This window comes from Canis lupus, chromosome 15 (assembly GCF_011100685.1).
Source record: "Canis lupus familiaris isolate Mischka breed German Shepherd chromosome 15, alternate assembly UU_Cfam_GSD_1.0, whole genome shotgun sequence".
In the NCBI taxonomy this organism is placed as follows: Eukaryota; Metazoa; Chordata; class Mammalia; order Carnivora; family Canidae; genus Canis; species Canis lupus.
The window spans coordinates 40,965,702-40,988,815 of record NC_049236.1 but is presented as its reverse complement, the minus strand read 5'-3'; the positions used below and the strand labels follow the sequence as shown (position 1 = coordinate 40,988,815).

Below are 23,114 nucleotides of genomic sequence, written 5' to 3'. Positions count from 1 at the left end.
AGCTCTGGGTCCCTGATTCTCTTTGACCTTCATCTTCTCTTATGCTCTTCCCTTTTCTTCCCGGTCTCTGCCACACTGGCTTCTAGCTCCTTGACCATGACAGTTATGTGTCTGCTTCAGAGCATTTGCACTTGGTGGTCCCATTCTCTGACCCAGTCTTCCCCCAGTTACCCACATGGCTTGCTTCCTCCCTTCACATCTTTGCTGAAATGTGTGAGTCACGATGAACTCCTATATCATAGATCTGAAGCTGACCTGAAAGATGGGGGGGATTTTGGTCAAGCTGGTAAAAGAAGGGGGAAGAGAGCTTTCAGCAGGAGTGAAACCTGAACAAAACATGAACATGAGGCTTAGGCGAGATACGAACTAGAGGCCTGCCTGACTCCTTATTTTGAGGAACAGATAATAAGGAAAAAATCGGACAGTTTCAGGAAGGTGTGTGCTAGTGGCTCATAAATATCATGGACTCATTCAACAAGTACTGAGCTCCTGTGTGCTGGGCACTTTTCTAATTGGTTGGGTACTTTAGGGAACAAAATAAGGAGGTTTCCTGCCTTCTTGGAGCTTATGTTCTGGGGGAGGGACATGTACAATTAACAATATAGGTAACAAGTTAATTATTTAATATGGTAGAAATGTGGTAAGTGCTATGAAGACAAGGAAAAGCAGGGTAGGGTGAGGAGGGCTGGGAGGGGTTGGGCTTGGGGCAGAAGGGAATAAGGAAGGCTGCAGCATTAAGGAGGGCTGGATCTTCTTTCTGGACTTAGTTTTGGTAATTTTGTTTAGCTTCTCATTTCTTTTTTTTCTTTTTTTAAGATTTTATTTATTTATTCATGAGAGACAGAGAGAGGCAGAGACACAGGCAGAGGGAGAAGCAGGTTCCCTGCAGGGAGCTCGACACGGGACTCAATCCCAGGACGCCAGGATCACACCCTGAGCTGAAGGCAGACGCTCAACCACTGAGCCACCCAGGCGCCCCTAGCCTTTCATTTCTTTTCTAGGTTTGGCTGCATGTGCCTTGCAGCACCCTGTTTGCTGAGTGCACGTGTACAAGTGTAAACTGAGCTTCCAAGACCTCCTGACAATCCTAAAAGCAGAACGATGGCAGCCTCTTTTCAGGGTGCTTGTGGGGAGGAAATGGTACAGACCTGCATAAAGATCTGCATGTATCTTGCAGAGAAAGTTCTCAACAAATAGTCTCCCAGTACCAGTTAGAAAACATGCAATTCTCTGATATGGTTGGCTGGTTGGATTACCTTTTCATTGATTTTTTTTTCATAACCTTGGAGTTCAAACCCTGTTATACTCTTATTCCCAAATATTGGCGAAAAGCATGTTAAGTAAGCTGGAGGACTTGTGATTTGCCTTAGGCTCTGTCTGCCCATGCCAATCGATGTGGTTTATACCTGGGTGAATGGCACAGATCTTGAACTACTGAAGGAACTACAGCAAGTCAGAGAACAGATGAAGGAGGAGCAGAAAGCAATGAGGTAAAACTGATGTTTAAGAAAATAATACACACAGTTCTGTGAGTGCAAGTAACAGTGCATTTCAGATGGGTGGGGTGATGTTCACAGTGCTCTCCCAACAAAAATCTGCATCTCAAATTCCTGCTGTTAGAAGATGTTGTCAGTCATGTGTCTGACTCTTGTTTCTTGGTGCCCGAGGAGAATTCAGCCACTTTAGTGACACCCTGGCCTCCCTTGGTTAGATGGCCATTTATGACCATGCCCCTCTAGGGATGCCTTGCTCTCAAGGTCCCTAAAGGCAAAGGGGCCTCCCAAGAGAGCCCTTGTCCCAGGTGTAATAGCTCCATGAAACAAGGTGTTTGTTATGCAATGTAGCCTCATGGTAAGGCCCATTATTCCCTTGAAAAATAAAGCAGGCCTACAGACTTGATTTTTTTCCCATTTGATAAAGACATTAGAAAATATAGTCCCTTTATCCTTTTCAGTATCAAATCATATAATATAGAATTAGAATCATTGCTAATTTTTTTTTATATATGGAATTTTGATCATTTTATTTATTTTATCTGAGAAAGGTACAGTGCCCTTGAATGAAGAGCTGTTGGAGCTAGGGATCTGACTGATGTAACTGCCTCTCAGATTCCTTAGCAGTGTTTGTTGAGAATTTCTCCCTTCATTTCTTTGTAAATGTTATGGGTGCTCCCCATTGCAGGTCACCAACCAAGTTATACAAGCAGCAAATTGTCTCTTTCTTTGTCTTAGAGAATATGATTCCTTCCCAGTGCATGAAAATGACTTTGGCGGCCTGGTACCATGTTTTCCTAGTAAAATGTAAAAGCTTATGTTTTAAGTCAATTTTTTTTGGTCACTGTGGGAAGTATGTGATGGTAATAACTGTTGAACAGATTTCATTGAAACTTTAAATTTATTATGCATCTTAAATGTAAGCATTATATTTCCTAACCTACTGGTTAGTTCCAGGGGAGTAACCAAGAAAATCAATGCTGCAGTTACTTCTTGTTCACGTTTAGGGCTGGTGCTAGCCCATGCATATATAATAAAATATATTTGCTTTTGTTAGAGAAATCCTTGGGAAGAACACAACGGAACCAACTAAGAAGAGGTAAGTGTTTTGAATCTCCTCTCAGGAATCAAAGTTTAAGTACTGAAGTAAAACTTCCAGGTTCTCACTTGGTTTTGTTGGATACACAGTATCTTGTATTTATTGTTCCTCTTCAGTCAGTACTTCATCAGCTAGTTTTTGAAGTAAGAACTCTTACTCAGGTTGTATCTAACCAAAGCTTTACTGTTCCTGATGTGTTAGGCTTCTGGACAGTAAGGTTTTTCTTCCCTGTTTTTATTAATCTGTCTTGGTATTCTGTTCTTTGGTCCTCTTAATGTATGACTTACACCCAGTGTTTCCAATTCTTGAATTTATATCCACCATTCAGTTGTGTGTTTATTATATATTTCCTTATCTTTAGAAAGCTGTCATAGTTGTGTGTCTTGTATTTAAGGACTTGGGAAGGGGATTTAGCCCAGTGCCAAGAATCCGACGTACCTGTTGCAATTTAAACCATAACTGACTCTGATAGGCCCTTCCAACAAGACTGCCTCACTGACTAGTGGAAGTCTCTGCTAACTGTACTCCCCCACTTAGCCATTAGACTTTACATAAAAGAGTTATTTTATAGAAATGAACCTGAGGAATTTTGAGATCTGGAAGTGCCTTCTAGATCATTTCTTTATGTTATATATGTTTACTTATAAATATACTACTGTTAATACTGTTTTTATTTATTTTTAACTTTTATACTGTTATTCTTAAATAACATAAATAAAATTTTAAATTATTCAAAGTAGTGATGCCATGTTGCAGTAAGGTTGAGAGGACAGTGAAAAGAACAGGCTCATAAGGAGCACCCGGGAGGCTCAGTTGGTTAAATGTCTGCCTTCAGCTCAGATCGTGATCCCTAGGTCCTGGGATGGAGCCCCACATTTGGCTCCCTCTCCATCTACCTGCCACTCCCCCTGTTTGTGCTTCTCTCTCTCTCTGCCAAATAAAATCTTAAAAAAAAAAACAAAACAAAACAAAAAAAAAAACCAGGGTCACATAATTCTATGGCCTCATTCAACAGCTGTTATTTTCTTATTTGCTTTTCATGCATGTATTTCTAGTTGTAATTTATAATCTATGTGCAATTTTATATCCCTTTAAGATTTTATATAATGTACACATTTCTGTTGATAAATTATCTTCATGCTTTTTCTCAGTTCTAATAGTTGTATAATATTCCATAAAGTAACTGTACTGTAATTTACTAAATGTTGGACACCTCTGAATTTTCACTGTTGTAAAAATTTTGTGATCTTATATTTGGATCTACTATATTTTCTGTGTGTGGGTTTGTTTTTCCTGTTTTGTTTCTCTTCTACTACTTGGACTAGATTCCTGGAAGTAAACTACTGAGGAAGAAGCATATGTATAAGTTTTTATGGGTCTGAATAAGGACACAACCACATGCCCTAAAATTGCTTCTCCAGAGAAGAAATGAGGAACACTCATCTGCAGTGACACCAGCAGTGTTCGAGAGGAATAGGTGTACTGTGCTTACACTAACCTTGAGTCCATTTTTTGAGGGATACTAATTTAGTAAACAAAATGTGTTACCCCATTGTTTTCTTTTGCATTTCTTTTTTTTTCTTTTAGATTCTATTTATTTTTTATGACAGAGAATGAGCAGTGGGGAGGTTTAGAGAGACAGAAGCAGACTCCCTGCTGAAGACCTATGTGGGGCTCGATCCGGGACCTGGGGATCATGACCTGAGCCAAAGAAGGCAGACGCTTAACCAACTGAGCCACCCAGGCGCCCCTTCTTTTGCATGCCTTTAAATATTAGTGAGGTTGAACAATATTATATATTGTTTAACTAGGCCTAGGTCCCACTTTGTGAATTCTCCAGCCGTGTTTTGTCCATTGTTTATGTAGGTAATATGTTTATTCTAGGTATTCCTTATGTTTAGATAGAAATACCTCATGCATTCATCTTAGAACCTTGTCACATTTGCTTTGGTTTACATCAGTGTCGTATCTTTCCATTGTATTTAATTGTGAATTGGTAAATTGTATCTGGTAGGATGATGCTCTGCTAAACAGAATTTACCCACTTCCTACTCTGTCTAATGATAGGCTTCACTGGAATTATGAAAAATCTTTAAAATGGTAGGAATGAAACACTTAATTTCTTGTGCATCTTTGAGTTAGTAAATTTTGGTGGCAATCATTAATACGAATTTGAAAGTGCTTTCTTAAGGACTCCACTTGTTTCATAATTTTATATCATATTGGCTATCTTTTTATATTCTTGAGATAAGATTCTTTATTAAATATGATTTTTATTGGATATAGAAAACTATCTGAAAAATTTAGTAATACCAACAAGCTTTTCAATGTTGATTAATTTTTCAAGAACAATTGTGACCATGTTGGTGTCCCTTTCCAGTGAGAAGCAGTTGGAATGTTTGCTGACACACTGCATCAAGGTGCCAATGCTTGTCCTGGACCCAGCTCTGCCAGCCAACGTCACACTGAAGGACCTGCCCTCTCTTTATCCGTCTTTTCATTCTGCCAGTGACATATTCAACGTTGCAAAACCAAAAAACCCTTCCACTAATGTCTCAGTTGTTGTTTTCGACAGTGCTAAGAATGGTAAGATCGCCTATGGGTATTTTAAAATCATGTCATCGTTGGTTGTTTGAATAACCAAATTCTGAATGGAGCAGACATGATTCAGTTTTAAACAAGTACCTGATAAACTAAAAAATTAAAAAGAGAAGCAAAAGAGCTGCCACTGTATTTCAGCCCTAACTTCAGAAGGGAGTTGCATATGTCATACTCTTATGTAATATACTTGCCTTTCTGTGCTATGGCCAGGACCTTGAATTTGGTATGTCCATTTACCTTATTCTCTTGGCTCTGAGTTATTGTGGAGACTTATATTAGTATTATTATTTTTTACCCTATAACTCTTCAGCAAGGTTGTTTTCTACAATTTGAACAGAACATACCTGGAACATTCTTACTTTACATTCTGAAACATCTGATTTTACAGTTTATTTGGTCAGATAATAGAATTGAAACTGTAATTTCTGGCATAGAACAAACTTGCATGTAGAGATCCCATCTCCCACTTGGCCCCTGCGCTGTTGAACCCATGGCCTGTGTCTCTTCTGGCCTTTGTCTCTCATGCTTCCTCTGCCCTGAGCCTCTGTCCTTAGAGGCTTTGTGTGTTTCACTTGTGTAAAATGAAAACTGTCATGTTTCCTTTACAACATTGAGTTCTGTTCTGAAGTTCCCGTTTTTTCAGTGCCATCCCTCCCAGCTTAAATCTTTGGAGGTATCTTGGATGTGTTCTTACTTTTTACCTTCATCACTAATAGATTAACCTCACTCTATTACATGCTTTTGTTTTTTTGCACACAAGTCTCTCTCCTTGCTCATCTCACTTCATCTGCACCAGACTGAATTCATTCACACAGGCTCCAGTAATCACCACCCAGCAGCTCTGTCTGCCTGTGAAGTTCCTCTCCAGTCTGTCTGGCACATGATCTAAATAAATCAGAAAGCTTTGGTTTTGTTGGTTCACTTCCCTTTTGAAGACAGCAATACAGTAGTGTGTATTTGTTTTCCCCATGGATAGAAATTCCTCTTTCTGGTGTTCAGGACGCAGCCTTGCCTTTGCCGTTTGTTCCCCACATCTCTGTCCTCCAGGATCTCCTTGAGGCTGCCAGTGTCTTCACACATGTGGTGCTATCCACTTGGTCCTCTTCCTCTCTCAGCCCATGCCCTGTTCATTCTGGCTCCACCTCAAGTTCTGTCTCCATGAAGATCCTGACAGTACATTCACAGTGATTCTAATTATCTGTACTTTTCTGTAGCCCTATAGTATTTGTAACCTGACTCACAACTTAGTTTTGTTTTGGTCTATTTATTTTTAGAGTGGGGGAGGGGCAGAGAGAGAATCTCAAGCAGACTCCCTGCTGAATGTGGAGCCTGATGCACAGCTTGATCTCACAACCCTGAGATCATGACCTCAGCCAAAACCAAGAGTCAGATGCTTAACTGATTGTGCCATTCAGGTGCCCCCCAACGTAGTTTTTGATTATGCAGGAGTTTATGGTGTTATCATCTAATTTCATTTTGTTTTTGTTTTTTGTTTTTAAGATTTTATTCATTTGAGAGAGAGGGAGGGTGCGTGTCCACCATTGCGGGGAGGGGCAGAGGGAGAAGGAGAAGCAGGCTCCCTGCTGAGCAGGGAGCCCGATGTGGGGCTCCATTCCAGGACCCCGAGATCATGACCTGAGCTGAAGTCAGATGCCCAGTGACTGAGCCACCCAGGTGCCCCCTCATCTAATTTCTTAATCAAGCAGAGACCTTTATCCCTCATGAATGTGTGTCCTGAATAGTGTCTAACTAACATCGTGCTATCTTCTTGGTTCTTAATAGGTTACTTGTAATTTAAAATAAAATTGTAATCTTTCTAAGTATAGAAACTGCCCCCTTTATACTATAGATTTGTTTCTGAATTATTTTGTGTAACATTTTTTGTATTTAAGTTATAATTTATATAAGGATAGTGAAGGGATAACCCTTGACAAGTTATAACAGATTAAACTTGTTTAATCTTGGTTTCTTGTTTGGCTAAATCTAGCTTCATTTTTTAAATTAGTTAAGGTGCTCTGATAATGCTTTACCTGAAGAGAAAAAGGAATGACATTATGTTAAGAATTATCACTCGATTATAACATCTATGGAGAGAATCTTGGATTTTTCCTCTGCTGATTTTATAACATAGTAAAGACTTAAGAGGCTGTCAGTTTTGATATAAATAATAATCTGTATTAAACTATAGTCTTCTAAACATTGTTTTTGAATTCTCACTTGGGTTTCTGTGTACCTGCCCTACTTACCCATTTATGTAGTAAAGGTTTGTTGAGCCTCTGCTCTGTGTTGGTTGTTATTTCAGGTAACAGGAAAGCAAAGCAGAGAACAACAAAAAAGACACATTCCTGCCTTCACAGAGCTTACATTTCTAGTGGGCCACAGATTCCCTTCATCCTCCTCAGTCATCTAGATCAGGGATTGCCAAATTCTTTCTTAAAGGACCAGATAATAAATATTTTAGGCTTTGTGGGTCAGGAGGCCACATGGAGGATATTATGTAGGTATTTTATATAAGTATTTAACATTTAGCTGTTTTAATATGTCAAACTGTTCTTAGCTTGAGGCCATACTATACCTGGCTATGGCTAACTTTTGGCCATGGAATGCCAGCCCCTGATCTTGATGAAACATTGGTATCTACATTCGATACTCCATTTCTCTCATTTAACCTCTTTCCAGTTAATCATCAAGATCTGTTGATTTTTTTTTTCTCCTCTGAAATGTGTCATTTCTGCCCCTTCGATGACTCTGCCACTGCTCATAGTGAGGCTCTATCACGTGGACTGTGCTTCACAGTCACACCGTCCAGCCTTGCAGCCTGGGCCTGGATTTCCTCAGCAAAGTGGAAACTGACCTTCACAAGGAATTATAAAGTGCTTCCCTACAGCTTTCTGACACTGGTTAAATTTGTACCTGTTGGGATCTTCCAGAACTAATATAATAATTTCTTCCCCATGTGACATTTCTTCTCACTCCTGTTCTTTTAGCCTTCTCTTGGGGTCTCTCTGTCCTAGTTTGTTCTTCTCACAATGAGCTTTGGTTTCCATTGCTTTTATTTATTATTTATTTTTGAATATTTATTTGAGGGAGAGTGTGCACACACATGTGCACATGGCAGGGGAGCAGAGGGAGAGAGAGAGAGAGTCTCAAACAGACCCTATACCCAGCACGGAGCCTGATGTGGGGCTCCATGTCACCACCCCAAAATCACAACCTGAGCCGAAACCAGCAATCAAACACTTAACCGATGGCACCACCGAGGTACCTGTAGTTTCTGTTAAAGTGTCAGCTAGACGACAGCATTGTTCTCAGGTGGTTTGTCTGCCAAGAGAGCGGGACTGTCCCTAAAGTGTTATGGAGTGTGTACCCTGTGCCAGATAGTGATCCCAGTGCTGAGGAAGCAGCGATGCGGACATGGACTGAGTCTCTGCCCCCATTGAGTTCATGTCTTGGCAGAGGGAGACAAGAACTACAGCATACAAGTACAGTATATAGTTTGTGGAACACAAGTAGTGTAGAGAAGGGAAGGGAGTTGAAGAAGGGAAGTGGGGTTATAGGGGCAGACTCACCAAGAAAGTGACTTGGGAGTGAAAACTCAAGGAAGGTGAGCAGGCCAGCAACATGGACATACAGGGAAGGAGCAGACCAGCCAGTGCAAAATCCCTGAGGCAAGAATGTGTCTGGCCTATTTGAAAAAGAGCCCACACATGCTGCAAGCATCCCTCCATCCAAAACTTAGTTCTTCCAAAACCCTGATAGATTGTTGAACAAGACAAAATCCACAGCAGACCCCTAAACCCTCCTGGTAAGTTGACAGCAGCTTTATGATTTTGTTCTTCTGTCAGAATTGGTTACAATCTGCCAATGTGGAGACCTCGATCACGTCTATTATATCCATGAGGATGATAGGAGATGTCAGTGGTCAGCTTGCTGAGATGATGTGCAGATAGATAGATACACCACATCTATTGGGATTCTACGCTAGTGGACCCGATCTCTACTTCAGTGCTGTAAAATTTAGCATTTAATCGTATACTGGTGTTACATCATCTCCCTTTTGTTGGATGGGGGGTTAATTTTGTCTCCCCCAACTACTTGCTTTTGAGACCAGGTATTGAACTGCTACAACAGCTCTCAGAATGCTTTGGAGTGTCCTGGCAGATGTCATATACTTAAGTATTCATTAAAAAGATGCTTGCTTATTGTATTCTTTATTGTAGTTGAAGATGCCCAGAGTGGAATGTTGAAAGGAAACAGCAAACAGACATTTTGGAGGGGCTACTTGGTATGTTATTTTAAATTAATTGTATTTATGCAATAGATTAGGATAAAAGTATATAAGTAATAAAGCTGTTTTACCTCGAGAGGCTTTTTAAATGTGCACTTTCTTCTAAGCCAAGCTTACAAGAATTAATGATTTAAGTAATTTTAACATTCTGATTTTTTTACAATGCGGAGAGTGAGTTGTAGTTTCATCTCTCATTTCAGACCACAGATAAAGAAGTTCCTGGGTTAGTGCTGATGCAGGATTTGGCTTTCCTAAGTGGATTTCCACTGTCATTCAAGGAAACAAATCAACTAAAAACAAAATTGCCAGAAAATCTTTCTTCTAAAATAAAACTGGTAAGAGCACAGGACACAGCAATGAGGATGGCACACGTCATTGAATGCATGACCTTCTCTGTGGTCCATTTTGCTGTAGCATACAGGACAGTCATGAGCAAAGACGATCCCTGTTCTGCCCCAGTGTTGTCATGAAGATGGTCAAGATGGCCCTTGATAGAAGATCCTTACCCTTTTTATTATTTGGGCAAAAATTTCAGAGCCTTATTTGGTTTGCTGGTTTCCCAGACAAGACACACAGTTTCATTTAGTTAATAAATGAGCTCCTACTATGTGTCAGGGGCTGTCGCACCTGCTGAGAAGATAGCAGTAGACCGAACAGACAAAAGCCCTGATGGCATGTAGGGTGGAAGGAGATGGAAGCACGCAAAGAGGGAGGGGGTGGTCCTACATGCAGTAAAGATACAGGCTGCAACCTGGGTGTTTGTTAGAAGCCTCCCCCACAAAGGAGTATGCTTCAGATATCTGCAGTGTTTGATAATGTGAATCCTTACTCATAAATAGGGATTCCTACCTATTAACTCCTCACATTTTGTTGCCATTTGTTAGAGTTGACTCTGGAGGCTGCCCTGACACATGTCTTTTCCTTAACATTTACTGTCTTCAGGCCCTTTGGCCTGTTGTGTGGGTGGAAGTTCTTCTCTTTGACTTTTTGTCAAGACGCCCATGGTTCTGTCAGAAACATTCCAAGTTGTAAAACGTGAATGCTTTTCTCTTAGAACAAAAAGGGATAAAATCCTGGGCTCAGAATTTTTTAGGGTCTGGTTTTCTTGATTTTACAAGGAAATGTCCTTTAAATTCTGCGCAGTGTTCAGGTTCCTTTTGGTATCATGTAACAATGTGGAGGTGGAAGGATGGGGAACTGGGGGGGGCGAGGGGGGTTGGCGGACAGCAGTGCTTGGCCAGTTCTTACTTAGTTCCTGTCTTGACCATGTTTTTATACCCTGCCTTCTCCCCAAAGTCCCCTTTATCTTGTTTCTTTCCATCAATGTTTCACTGTTTTAAGCTTCACTGTGTGACCTTTTGTGATGGTAATATGAGTGACATTTATATTCTTTCTTTTTTTCCATATTTTTCCAAGTTCTTTTTATGGTACTTGGAAATCTGGTTGTGTACAGCTAGATTGTGGTTGAATTACTTATATTTAGTTATTTAATAGATATTCTTCTTTCCTCTAAGGAAGAGGAATTGAAAAAATGCGACATATAACTCTAAATTTAAGGTTTATAACATGTTACTTTAAACACACTAATGGCTAGTAATTGACTGCCATCGCAGCAGTATTTATCATGTCACACAATTACAGCACAGTAATATCTATACTTGTTATATGGTGCATTCCATCTCTGTGGCTTACATGCTACTCATTGCAAAGTCTGTGTTTGTAAAACATCAGTCTTATTCTCCTATTCTCCAATCCCCATCCCCTGGTAAATACCATTTTATTTTATGGTTTTTATAAGTTTGACCTTTCTGGATTTCACACGTAAGTGATAAACAGTATTTATCTTTCTCTGTCTGACTTAGCTCACTTAGCATGATATGCTAAGCGTAAGATCCATTTGTGTTGTAGCAAATGATAGGATATCCTCCTTTCTCACGGCTGAATAATATTCTGTTGCGTACATATACTACATCTTTTTTGTCAGTTCATCCATTGTTGGGCATTTAGGTTGTTTCCATGTCTTGGCTGTCATGAATGATGCTGCAGTAAACATGGGAGTGCAGCCATTACTTTGAAATCCTATTTTTATTTCCTTTCAGTGTATACTCAGAAGTGGAATTGCTGGATTGTATAGTAGATTTACTTTTAATTTTTTGAGGACCCTCCATATTGTTGTCCATAGTGGCCAGACCAGTTTGCATCCCCACCAGCTTGTACAAGAGTTCCATTTTCTCCACAGCCATTGGTTATTTAGCTTCTTACTTCCAAGCTATTGGCACTGGAATCACAGGCCTATGTATCCATACCTCGTTGGCTAAAACTGCTCATGCAGAAAGAATAACATTCTTGGATCTGTTCCAACTATAATGTGTTTTTAGAGGAAAGAAGGTGTATGACACATACCCATTCTCCAGTCAGGTTTGACGGCTCTCTGCTTGCTGCGGCTGCTCACCAGTGCCAACTGCTTTTGGCGCGTCCACCAGTGCATGGGTGTGTGCTGCCGAAGAATGCCAGTCCACACAGTGGTTGACCCTCCAGCAAACTGTTTATGGGTGGTGTGGAGTGTGTGGGGGGTGGGTAGGTCGAGGTTGGGGGGTAGTAACTTGATTTGGACAGGGAGCACCAGCAGGCTCTGCTCACAACTAACACCGCCTGTCTTGTTCCTTCACTGGGCTGCAGGTTTATTTGGATCCCCAGACTTACCTTTGTGGAGGCCCGCACCTCCCTAGAGGGTCAAGCTAATTCCTGTAACGTTCATTGCAGGTCATTTTCATGATGCCAACACCTGCATCAACTTCAGGGATTAGAACTGGTGGTTTTTAGAGGCTAGAGAGAAAATGAGAAGTGGAAGGACAGAAGGAGTGTGTCAGCACATGAGGCTAATTCAAGTGATCATCTGTCTGTGGGTTCCTCTTCTGGTTTTATTATGACTACCCTGAGAATGAAGTTCCCGCCACTGGATTCCCAGCCTGTTCAGAGTGTGAGCTCCTAGATGTCTGCTGCTCTATACCAGCGACTGTGTGAAGGATCACTGAGTGAATAAAGCATTGAGATCATTAGGGGGCATGATCACTTTCACATAAGTGTTGTAAGAACACCGGGGCCTTGGTGTCCTGGCGCAAGAAAGGCTTTGCAGAACAGAAGGCGTTTTCGCAGGGCCCCAAACATGGCAGCTGTTCTCCCAGCACAGAAGAGGGTGGGAGAGACCATTCCAACAAGAGGGAGCAGCCTGAGCAAAGGGCTTCCAGAAACCCAGGCAGCTGTTCCTGGAGGACAGCAGCGAGGCAGAGATTTTGCTGATGCTGAGGTCGGGAAAAGAGATTGAGGCCAGATTGAGAAAAGACCTTCTGTGGGGGAGCCTGGAGGCAGGGGGCATCCTGGGTGGGAGCACTTAACCCATATCTAGGGAACATAGTGGGTAGAGAGTAAGCAGGATGAGGCTGGGCAGAAAGCCAGTTCAGCCACTGCGGCCATAGCCCAGCAAGGTGTACAGGTTCGGCAGGTACCTTGGCAGTGGTGCCAGCAATGAGAATAGGTTCCAGGAATATCTGTGAGAAGTCCTCAGCATGACCTGTGACTTACTGGCTGTTGGTGGGATGGAAGGAGGAATGCAAGGGGAAGTGGGTGTTACTAGTGAAGGTGGAAGTGATGGCCTTCACCACATTCAGAGCCTCAGTGGGAGAAGCAGGGTTTTGGGGAAGGAAGCCCAGAGATCAGTTCGGGTATTATGTTAGAGGTGCTTTGGTGTACATGGAAGGGAAGGTCCGTTGGACGCTGGACTTCAGGACCTGAACGGGCAGGACTGTTTTGCCCTCTCCCCCCACCCTCCCCACCCCACCCTGCCACAGGGTCCTCCAAGAGGCCTTGTCCTTGGCCTGTGGCTCCAAGGCACTCGGTGCTCAGTTCTGTCCTGGATGCCCTGCCCAGCGCAGGCAGCCCAGCACAGACGCTGCCGTGTACCTCTGGTGATTACCCTGGGGCCTGGCACTGTAACTCAACAGCCACCATGTCTTGTGTCCTGGAACATGAAGGTGGATGTCTGCGCACTGTGATTATTTTAGGAAGTCATTTTGGGTTTTAGTACTAAGATCATATATATACTAAACTTTGCATTTATCATTCTGTTTAGGGCAAAACCAGAATCCCCTCAGTGCCCAGGAGGGGAAGTAGGGGTTGAAAATAGTTTCATTTGCAAAATAATAGATTTGAATTCATCAAAACGTTTCTGTGGACTATAGTCTTACAAATCAAAGTCTTCTATTGAAAGCTTTCTGGTTTGAGCTGCTTAATAACCATTTCATTTATCTGTAGAATTTTTGTTTGTGATGGACACAGAATTCACCTTTTGGGAAATCATATGATGTATTTATTGGTCTTTATTTACAGCTCACTCGAAATCATTCTGTATTTTCAGACATTTTCATTTGTTTTTTGATTTTTGTTTTTGCTCACTTCTTCTTTAACTATATGTTAGAGCACATGGAAAAATCTCCCCAAAGCTCTCAAGCCCATTCTCACATTTGGTTTAATTGAATACTACTGGTTGCTGTGTGTGCGCAAGAGCAGAGCAGTAGCTTGTCCTCCAGCTACACAGAATCACATTTGGAGGCAGTATTGTGCACATGTGAAGCATTCAGGTCACGGCATAAGCTTATATAAGGTGAGCTATCAGGGGGAGTCATACAGCCTTCCAGGTGGGGATCCTGAGGCAGGAAGGTCTGTGGATCCAAGACATGGGGACATCTTCAGAGAGAGAAAGAGGCTGATCAGGTCGTCTGTTCTGGCAGGAAGGACAGCACTGGGGGATGGGAGCACCTTCCTGTCCTGCCTGAACGTGGTGGCCTGAGACCTCTGTTGAGGGCACGTTCGCGGTAACAGTAAATTATCATAATAACTGTTTTCGTGTGCCCTTTCGCGATTCCCCTGAAACCATCTCAAGCACCTGCTCTTTTAAAGTATGGTACCCTTTGTGTTGGTTTTATTCCTACAATAGACACTTCAGTAGATTAAACTGATGTAAGTTTTAGAAAACTCTTGAGTTACTAAATTACTGGAATGAGTCGGTCTTCAGTTGTGTTCATTGGCATGTGTTTTCCCTCACCCTGTGCTACCGCGTATGGCTGTCCCAGTCCGTCACCCTAGATGATGCTCTAGTAACAAACACCCGAAATCTCTGACCGAAAAAGAGCAAACCTTTATTTCTCAGTCATGGTGCAGGTCTGCTGTAGGCCTGCAGTGGGTGGGTGTATGAGTTGCTCTCTCTTTGAGAAACTTATAATTTAAAGAATCCAGGGAGGCTTATAATTCCATGTGGGAAGCTACATATGGAAGCAGTTGCTGGCAGCTGCCCAAGTAAGAGCTCTTGCCCTGGGCGCTTAGTACCCCCCTTCTCCTTCCCACTGTCTCTAGGCACCAGAAACTGTGGTGTGCAGGGTGAGGGTGCCACCTGGTGGCTAGCAGGACATATGTGTCGTGTCCCCCCCCCCCCCCTTTGTCACCACGCTCAACTTGGTGGATGATGGTGGCAGGAAAGCTTCTCCAACATATAAATATTCCCTTAAGCTCTTGACTTTTCAGTTCTCGAGTCAGGAAAATGTCTATTAAATTTCAAAAGTTTTGCAGATGAAAAGCAATTTGGATAGAAGAGATTAAGATATAAAGGTATTTGCCCCATAAAATTTAAGTTAAATTAGGGTATCCAAATACTACATTCATAAACATTTAGTGATTTTTAGATTTCAGGGAGCTCTTGGGGGTGCTGTGGAGGCCACTAAGGGAAGGAGGGAGCAGGGGAGGCCAGGGCAGGCAGCGAGACTAGCCAGAGGAAAGCGTGTCTGCCCTGCCTCCCCACCTGCCTCCCTAGTTCCGAAGCAGGGTGGCGACAGCAGTGAGAGCTGATCCTCAGTGGGTACTTGGTATATGCCAGGCACAGTCAGGGGGAGAGGGTAATGAGGCAGGAAGACAATCCACACCTGAGCACCCCACACGTCCACATGCACTTTGTGGTAAGAAGGGGACAGATATAAATGCAATTCTGACTTGAATCTCTCATCTTGGGCATAGATAAACACAGGAAACTACGAAAGATGAGCTAAATATAGTCCTGTAGCATATATGAGAGCTCAGAATGAGCCCATAATAATTTGCATTTGCTCTGTCTTATAAATTAAGAAACTGGCCTTGTTAGGAGAGTCAGTTCAGCCGAAGGGTTTCATTGTCCTAGATGAATAGTTTTCAATCATCTCTCCCACCTTTTTAAGCACTGAAATCCTCTTTTCATAGGAAATTGAATGATACAGAGTTAGAACACGAACCAGATCAAGGGCAGTGTAGACTCTGCTGATGGTGGAAGCATGTTGATGTTTGTGCTCATCTGAGACTGATGATTTCTTTGAAGGCTTTGCCTCAAAAGGTGCTTTTCCTGTGGAAGTCCTTGAGGCAGCCCTGTCCAAAAATGTTCCTCTTAGTCAGGCGGGGGAAGGGGGGGTGTTGGGGTAGGAGTGGTGGTGGGGGGGGCACAAAAGTTCTTTGGAGTCCCTGCGAGCAGGCTTGTTGCCTACCAATCCCAGCAAAGTTACACTGCAGGGTTTCCCCATGAGCAGACTGGTGATATTCTAGAACAAAGGTCACAGTTGGTGACCACTTGTGTTTTGTTTGAAAGCAGGACAAATGAAAACACCTGAGCCAGCACTGAAAATGGGGAGACTTCACAGAATATTTGGGGATCTGGCTGCACCTGTTGGTACTTGTGAGTAACAGCTGCAGCTTTTGGATGGGGCTGGAGATGACCTATCTGCCACAACTCCACGACCCCCTGGTCTCTAACATTCATCTGGGAAAATGTCTGGCCTGTCACGTCTTCTTTTGGTGATTGTAGGCTTGCTAGTTCATAGTCTATAGACTATACACTATATACATTCAGAGATGAAAGGTCACACTGGGAACTTAGAGGTGTCTCCTCTTTGAGGCTCCATCTTTCAACACATAACCCTTGTGTTATTTACAGTTACAGCTGTACTCAGAGGCCAGTGTAGCCCTTCTAAAACTGAATAACCCCAAAGAGTTCCAAGAACTGAACAAGCAGACTAAGAAGAACATGACCATCGATGGAAAAGAACTGACTCTAAGTCCTGCATATTTATTATGGGACCTGAGTGCCATCAGTCAGGTAAGGGTGCATTCTTTCTTTCTTTCTTTCTTTTTTTTTTTTTTAATATTTATTTATTTATTTATTTATTTATTTATTTATTTATTTATTTATTTATTTATTTATCTATCATAGACAGAGAGAGAGAGAGAGGCAGAGACACAGGAGGAGGGAGAAGCAGGCTCCATGCAGGGAGCCCAATGTGGGACTCGATCCCGGGACTCCAGGATCACGCCCTGGGCCAAAGGCAGGCGCTAAACCGCTGAGCCACCCAGGGATCCCCGTGTTCATTCTTTCTAAGCCTGGATTGGGGGTCTACATTGTTGAATATTTATAAGTCATTACATGAGGAGGAGGAAGAGAACTTACAGAGAGTGGAGTTGACTGGAACTTTTCTAATTTTCCAGTCATTGCCATTGATTAACTGACATGACCTAGAATCAGATCCAAGAACCTTCTCTTTAAAAAGGCACAACAGAAATGTTGGGTATTTATGTCATTTTAAAGATACCGAGTATTGAATTTTTTGTAATGTTTGGATGTAGGACTTGGTCTTCGGAAGTTGGCCAGAGCACCCTGAGAGCAGATCGTGTGGGTGGGGGACAGCCAGGAGGAAGGAAGAGCATGATTTACTTGGTGTGTGTTTTACATCCTCACGTGTGTAATGTTCCTCTCAGTCTAAGCAGGACGAAGATGTTTCTGCCAGCCGCTTTGAAGATAACGAAGAACTGAGATATTCACTGCGATCCATCGAGAGGCATGCTCCCTGGGTTCGGAATATTTTCATTGTCACCAACGGGCAGATTCCATCTTGGCTGAACCTTGATAATCCCCGCGTGACGATAGTCACACACCAGGTCCATGACTTTCCATGTATCACAGGGCTTGGTTTCCTTGTCTGTCCTTCACCCACCCCTCACTTCATTCCCGTCTTCCTCACCCTCCCCACCTCCATCCCCTTCAATTCTTCTACCCTTCTCCATTCCTTCCTTCCAAAAACCAAAACCAAAATGAAATAATTCTCCTGCACTTTGTTTCTCTCTTGCCTTTGTTGTTGTTTAAAAGGATGTTTTTCGAAATTTGAGCCACTTGCCTACCTTTAGTTCACCTGCCATTGAAAGTCATATTCATCGCATTGAAGGGCTGTCCCAGAAGTTTATTTATCTGAATGATGATGTCATGTTTGGGAAGGATGTGTGGCCAGATGATTTTTATAGTCACTCCAAAGGTCAGAAGGTGAGTGCCTAAGAAGAAAGGATGCCTAGCTTCAAAGTCACTTAGAAATTATAAACAGATCAGGAAATCAGTATGCATACTAACATACATAGTTTTGGTCAAGTTATTTGGTCAAATAATAATTTTTGAGCGCTAAGCTTAGGAGTGTTAACAATGTGGGAGAAAAAAACTCCCTGATAGTTCTTTGCTTCCCTATAGTGTCAGACACCCAGAACCCAGCTTCTAAATTTTCTCCTTCACCATGAAATACAAAATCATGGTTAGAACATTTGGCAAAATTGCCAATATAGACCGAAAAAAAAAAGTTAGCTCAACTGACCTCTCGCTCTGAAACCAATAATACATTTTATGTTAATAACTGAATTTAAGTAAAATTTAAACAAAAACAAAAAAACAGAGTTAGGTCAATTTTCTGCTTACAGACATGGATGAAATTTGCCTCAGGCAGCGATCTCACTCTGGCTTTGGGAGGCATGACGGAGAGCGGTTATGAGCACAGACGAGGAGCCAGCAGTTGAGGATCATCCTGGGCAGTGACTTGATGTGCGTTTCCTGTCTGCTTAGCGGGGAAACTAGAACATCCCTGTGGCTGTTGGGAGGAGTCGGGGAAGGGCTGGAGACTTACACCAGGAACTTTTATGTTACACACCTGTGCACCTGGAAATGCTAATTGCACAGAGCTGCTTTCCCGTTGCCATTCCTGCCGCCCCAGTGTGCCCACTCTCTCTTTTCTGTGTTTGTTCGCCTCCTCTGTGTCTGAAGTGCTACCACGTGGAGCTGTGTCCTGTCAGGGCAGACGCACAAAATCAGTGACCAGGGATGGTGACGTTGTGCTGGCAGATGTGCCCTGGGAGGGAAGGCCTGGGGGCCTAGGAGGGTGAAATCAGGGCTAGAGAGGTTTCCCTATGAACTGAAGTGAACTCTGAAGAACAGGTAAGAGTTAAGTAGATGAAGACAGACATTCCAAAGAGATGGGAGCATGCAGAGGCATGGAGTGCATTTTTTAAAAAATGGATTTAATTAAAAAGTAACCACACACCACATCACTCATTTTGAAAGCAGGCGGGTTCACGACTCAGAACACTGTGCTAGTAATCTATCACAGGGATAAGGATATTGAGAGTTCATCTGCTGCCTTCTCAGCCTTGATGCAAGTTCACGGGTAAATACATTCAGGAATTCATGACAGTTATCACAGAAAAGCGATGACATGTGTAGTATACTTGCTACCTGCTGTGTCATGCTTTTGTCCTCACCTTTAAGTCTGACGTGTTGCTGTTTTATTTCAGGATAGATAATAAGACCAGGTTGTAATAAACAAATGTGTGGGGATCCCTGGGTGGCGCAGCGGTTTGGCGCCTGCCTTTGGCCCAGGGCGCGATCCTGGAGACCCAGGATCGAATCCCACATCGGGCTTCCGGTGCATGGAGCCTGCTTCTCCCTCTGTCTGTGTCTCTGCCTCTCTCTCTTTCTCTCTCTGTGACTATCATAAATAAATAAATATTAAAAAAAAAAAAAAAAAAAAAACAAATGTGTGAGTTGAGTCCTGAGTAAATGTGCTCAGTAACAAATCATCAACAGAGCAGGACTTTGTAAACTACTGCAGGTGCCCACATGCTCAGTGTGAAGTAGGCCACATGGATGCAGACTGTCAGCCCAGGGAGAATCGTGACCTTTTCTGGAGGCTCAATTGCTTCTTTCTTCTGTCTGGATGGCTCCTTTCTTTTCCCTTTCCTTTCTTAAGTGTAAGTGGAAGAGGAAGGGGAATGTTCGGAAGGGAATTTCCTTTCCGTTTCCTTTCCTTCCTTTCTTCTTCCTTTCTTCCTTCTTCCTTCCTTTTTTTCCCTTTCTTTTCCTGTCCTTTCCTTATTGCCTTTCCTTTCCTTTCCTTTCCTTTCCTTTCCTTTCCTTTCCTTTCCTTTCCTTTCCTTTCCTTTCCTTTCTTTTTCTCTTTTTTCTTTCTTTTCTTTCTCTTTTCTTTTCTTTTCTTTTCTTTCTTTTCTTCTTTTTTAAAGGAATCCTAATTTGACATTAAAAAGTGTCCATTTTATTTTCTCTGTGGCTTTGTCATTAGGTTTATTTGACATGGCCTGTGCCAAACTGTGCTGAGGGCTGCCCGGGTTCCTGGGTCAAAGACGGCTATTGTGACAAGGCTTGTAATAATTCCGCCTGTGATTGGGATGGCGGAGACTGCTCTGGTAAGGCTGTGCTTGTGTGTAATATGTTCATGTTTACAGACTGTTTTTCATTCTTAATCATCACCGAATATGTATAGTGACTTAAGCATTCTTCATGTATGCAAACAACATATAGAGTAATCTGCAGATTGTGGAGTAATGACTAGTATCCCCGTGTAGCTCAGGTTTTTCATATTCTCCCTTGTTGAGGGCATATTCCCAGGCCGGACCTGAAGTTGAAAATGCCTTCTATTATTCAAAATATGAAAATCAAGATTATCTTTAATTATGGAAACTGAAGAGCCAGACTCACTCTAACTGGTTCTTTAAGGAGCTCACAGCTGGTGACTTTCAGCAGCAGCTTGCTGTCAGCTAGCAACTATGGAGAAATAGAGATCTTATCTCTCTCTTACACGGTTATATCTGCATTTGTTGATAATAGCATGTTTTTACATTTACCGATTGCCTTTCAGCTTATAAAGTATTTGCATTTATACAGCATCCATTATCCACCTGAGTTTCTTAGTTACCCAGGGAAGAGAGGGTGTGCACAGACACTGTTGTCCTCATATTCCATATACAGAGACAGATGTGAAACAGTGCTGAGGATTAGAAGAAACCAAACTTTAGGTTGTGTTCTGTCTAATACACTCATGAAAAATGTGAGCAGCCACAGTTGAAAACAGAGACCTGCTAAGAAGATCCATGCAGTCTGGAGACCTCAGGTGAACACTTGGTGATGAGGTTGGCAGCCCACGTTAAGATGTGTGGCACTGCTGACAGCCTTCAGAATAATCTCCTCCTGCTTCCCTGCCCTCCACACGCACCCTTCCACGCACCCCCTGTGGGCAGGTCTGTATTTAGGGTTGTGCAGCTAATAAGTGCCAAGGCCTGGTCGGCCCGTGCCCAGCCTCTGGCAAGTGATGTTCCCTTTGCTCTCTTCCTAAGGTACGTGTAGTCTTCTGCTAAAGACTGGGGTGAACCTTCTCTGACTGACATGCAGGACTCAATCCTGATAGCATTATTGAGAAAAGAGGACTATCCTTTTTTCAAGATGATAAGCACAGCAAGATTCTGTTTTCTCCTCCTTCTGCAGGTAACGGTGGTGGTAATCGCTATGCCGCAGGAGGTGGGGGGACCGGCAGCATTGGAATTGGACAGCCCTGGCAGTTTGGTGGAGGACTAAATAGTGTCTCTTACTGTAATCAAGGATGCGCAAATTCCTGGCTTGCGGATAAATTCTGTGACCAGGCTTGCAATGTCTTGTCCTGTGGATTTGATGCTGGCGACTGTGGACAAGGTATGTTTATCACTGTGAAAAGATGCTTAGACTAAGGGGATCAAAGTCCTCGACAAGTAGAGGGAGGTTGGTGTGGCTTAATTATTCTGAGTCCCTCACCCAACCTTGCATCCAAACAAGTTGTAAGTGAAAAGTAAGAGAGGATACGGACCGTTCACAAAGATCAGTAGACACTAGAGCTGCATCTTTTCCTGTTACTGCTTCACTCGGACTTACTTTGTACTAAGCAGATGTACCTTCGTTGAAAATATATGGTAAAGGTTTAAGCCAGAAACAATAAGAAGAGACCACTAATAAAGGAATAGTTTGAATGCTGGATCTTGTTGATGGGAGTCATTTTGGCAGAAGGTTGTAGTTTTTCAAATGGACACAAAGATGAAAGTTGATCAGTGGAACCTGCCATATCTCTGTAGTGAGTTAGACTCAGCATTCCCTGTTAATAGTGATTGCTTCAGATAATAAAATGAACCCCGTACCAGCCGCTCTTGTGTTAGAATGGTTGATTATTCTAAAGTCATTCTTAGAAAGTGAAAACTTAAACCCTAAGAATTAAAGAAAAAGGATGAGAAAAAGCCTCGTTTTTAAAGTCATGTTTGTGTTTTTTTCCTCTAGATCATTTTCATGAATTGTATAAAGTAACTCTTCTCCCAAACCAGACTCACTATGTTATTCCAAAAGGTGAATGCCTGCCTTATTTCAGCTTTGCAGAAATAGCCAAACGAGGAATTGAAGGTGCCTACAGTGACAATCCAATAATTCGACATGCTTCTATTGCCAATAAGTGGAAGACCATCCACCTTATAATGCACAGTGGGATGAATGCAACCACAATACATTTTAATCTCACGTTTCAAAATACAAATGATGAAGAATTCAAAATCCAGATAACAGTAGAGGTTGACACAAGAGAGGAACCCAAAGTGAATTCTACAACCCAAAAGTCTTACCAAAATTTGGTTAGCCCTACATCACTTCTTCCAGAGGCGGAAATCCTATTTGAGGATGTTCCTGAAGAAAAACGCTTTCCAAAGTTCAAGAGGCATGATGTTAACACGACAGGAAGATTCCAAGTGGAGGTGAAAATTCCCCTGGTAAATATTTCACTCCTTCCCAAAGAGGCCCAGTTGAGTCTTCGTAACTTGGATTTGCAACTAGAACATGGAGACATCACTGTGAAAGGATACAACCTGTCCAAGTCAGCCTTGCTGAGATCATTTCTAAGGACCTCACCAGATGCTGAAATAAAAATAAATCAACCTATAATAATGGATGAAAGGAATGACAGTGTAGAGGCCCCACTAGGAAAACAGGTTCACAAAGACACCTTGCCGAACAGCTTGGAAACATCTGAAAGATTACAGAGGTCAACTTTTCCAGCAGTCCCCATGAAAGTGAACAGCCACTACCAGAGTCGCAATCTACCCCCAGAGTTAGAAATCGAAGGAAAATCTAGATCTGAAATTCTGACCCCACATGTAAGAGCTGGAAGTGTTTCAAAAGAAAAACTGTTGTCTCACATCGTTCCACCAGAAAGCCAGATGACAAAGGAGAAGCAAAGCACAGGGAAAGAACAAGAGAAAAACAAAATGGAGGAGAATGCAAACAATTACATAGATGTTAATGAAGTACTACCTGGAAGAAAGCTGCAGCACTACACAGACAGTTACCTGGGCTTTCTGCCGTGGGAGAAAAAGAAGTATTTCCAAGATCTTCTTGATGTAAGTTGTAAGTCACATCCAGCTTTTTTCCTTTCCATGCTCAGGAAAAGTAAAT

General features: G+C 42.4%; 2 protein-coding genes across 4 annotated transcripts in view; one reads left to right on the top strand and one right to left on the bottom strand.

The window, feature by feature from the left end:
* The window catches only part of GNPTAB (N-acetylglucosamine-1-phosphate transferase subunits alpha and beta), a 65,733-nt gene that overhangs the window by 27,809 nt on the left and 14,810 nt on the right, over nt 1–23,114 (top strand). For 2 of the 3 annotated variants that reach the window (XM_038558814.1, XM_038558815.1), the window contains 11 exons: nt 1,371–1,490; nt 2,551–2,592; nt 4,973–5,178; nt 9,414–9,478; nt 9,682–9,816; nt 16,488–16,649; nt 17,306–17,485; nt 17,694–17,864; nt 19,939–20,062; nt 21,138–21,341; nt 21,954–23,059. In XM_038558814.1, coding sequence (XP_038414742.1) covers nt 1,371–1,490; nt 2,551–2,592; nt 4,973–5,178; nt 9,414–9,478; nt 9,682–9,816; nt 16,488–16,649; nt 17,306–17,485; nt 17,694–17,864; nt 19,939–20,062; nt 21,138–21,341; nt 21,954–23,059 — 2,515 coding nt within the window. The remainder of the gene's footprint in view (nt 1–1,370; nt 1,491–2,550; nt 2,593–4,972; nt 5,179–9,413; nt 9,479–9,681; nt 9,817–16,487; nt 16,650–17,305; nt 17,486–17,693; nt 17,865–19,938; nt 20,063–21,137; nt 21,342–21,953; nt 23,060–23,114) is intronic. The other variant, XM_038558816.1, reaches the window with a different exon arrangement.
* The window catches only part of LOC119868007, a 32,787-nt gene continuing 32,488 nt past the window's right edge, over nt 22,816–23,114 (bottom strand). Inside the window, exon 8 of the transcript XR_005370685.1 lies at nt 22,816–23,098. The gene's annotated coding sequence lies outside the window, so the exon portion shown is untranslated. The remainder of the gene's footprint in view (nt 23,099–23,114) is intronic.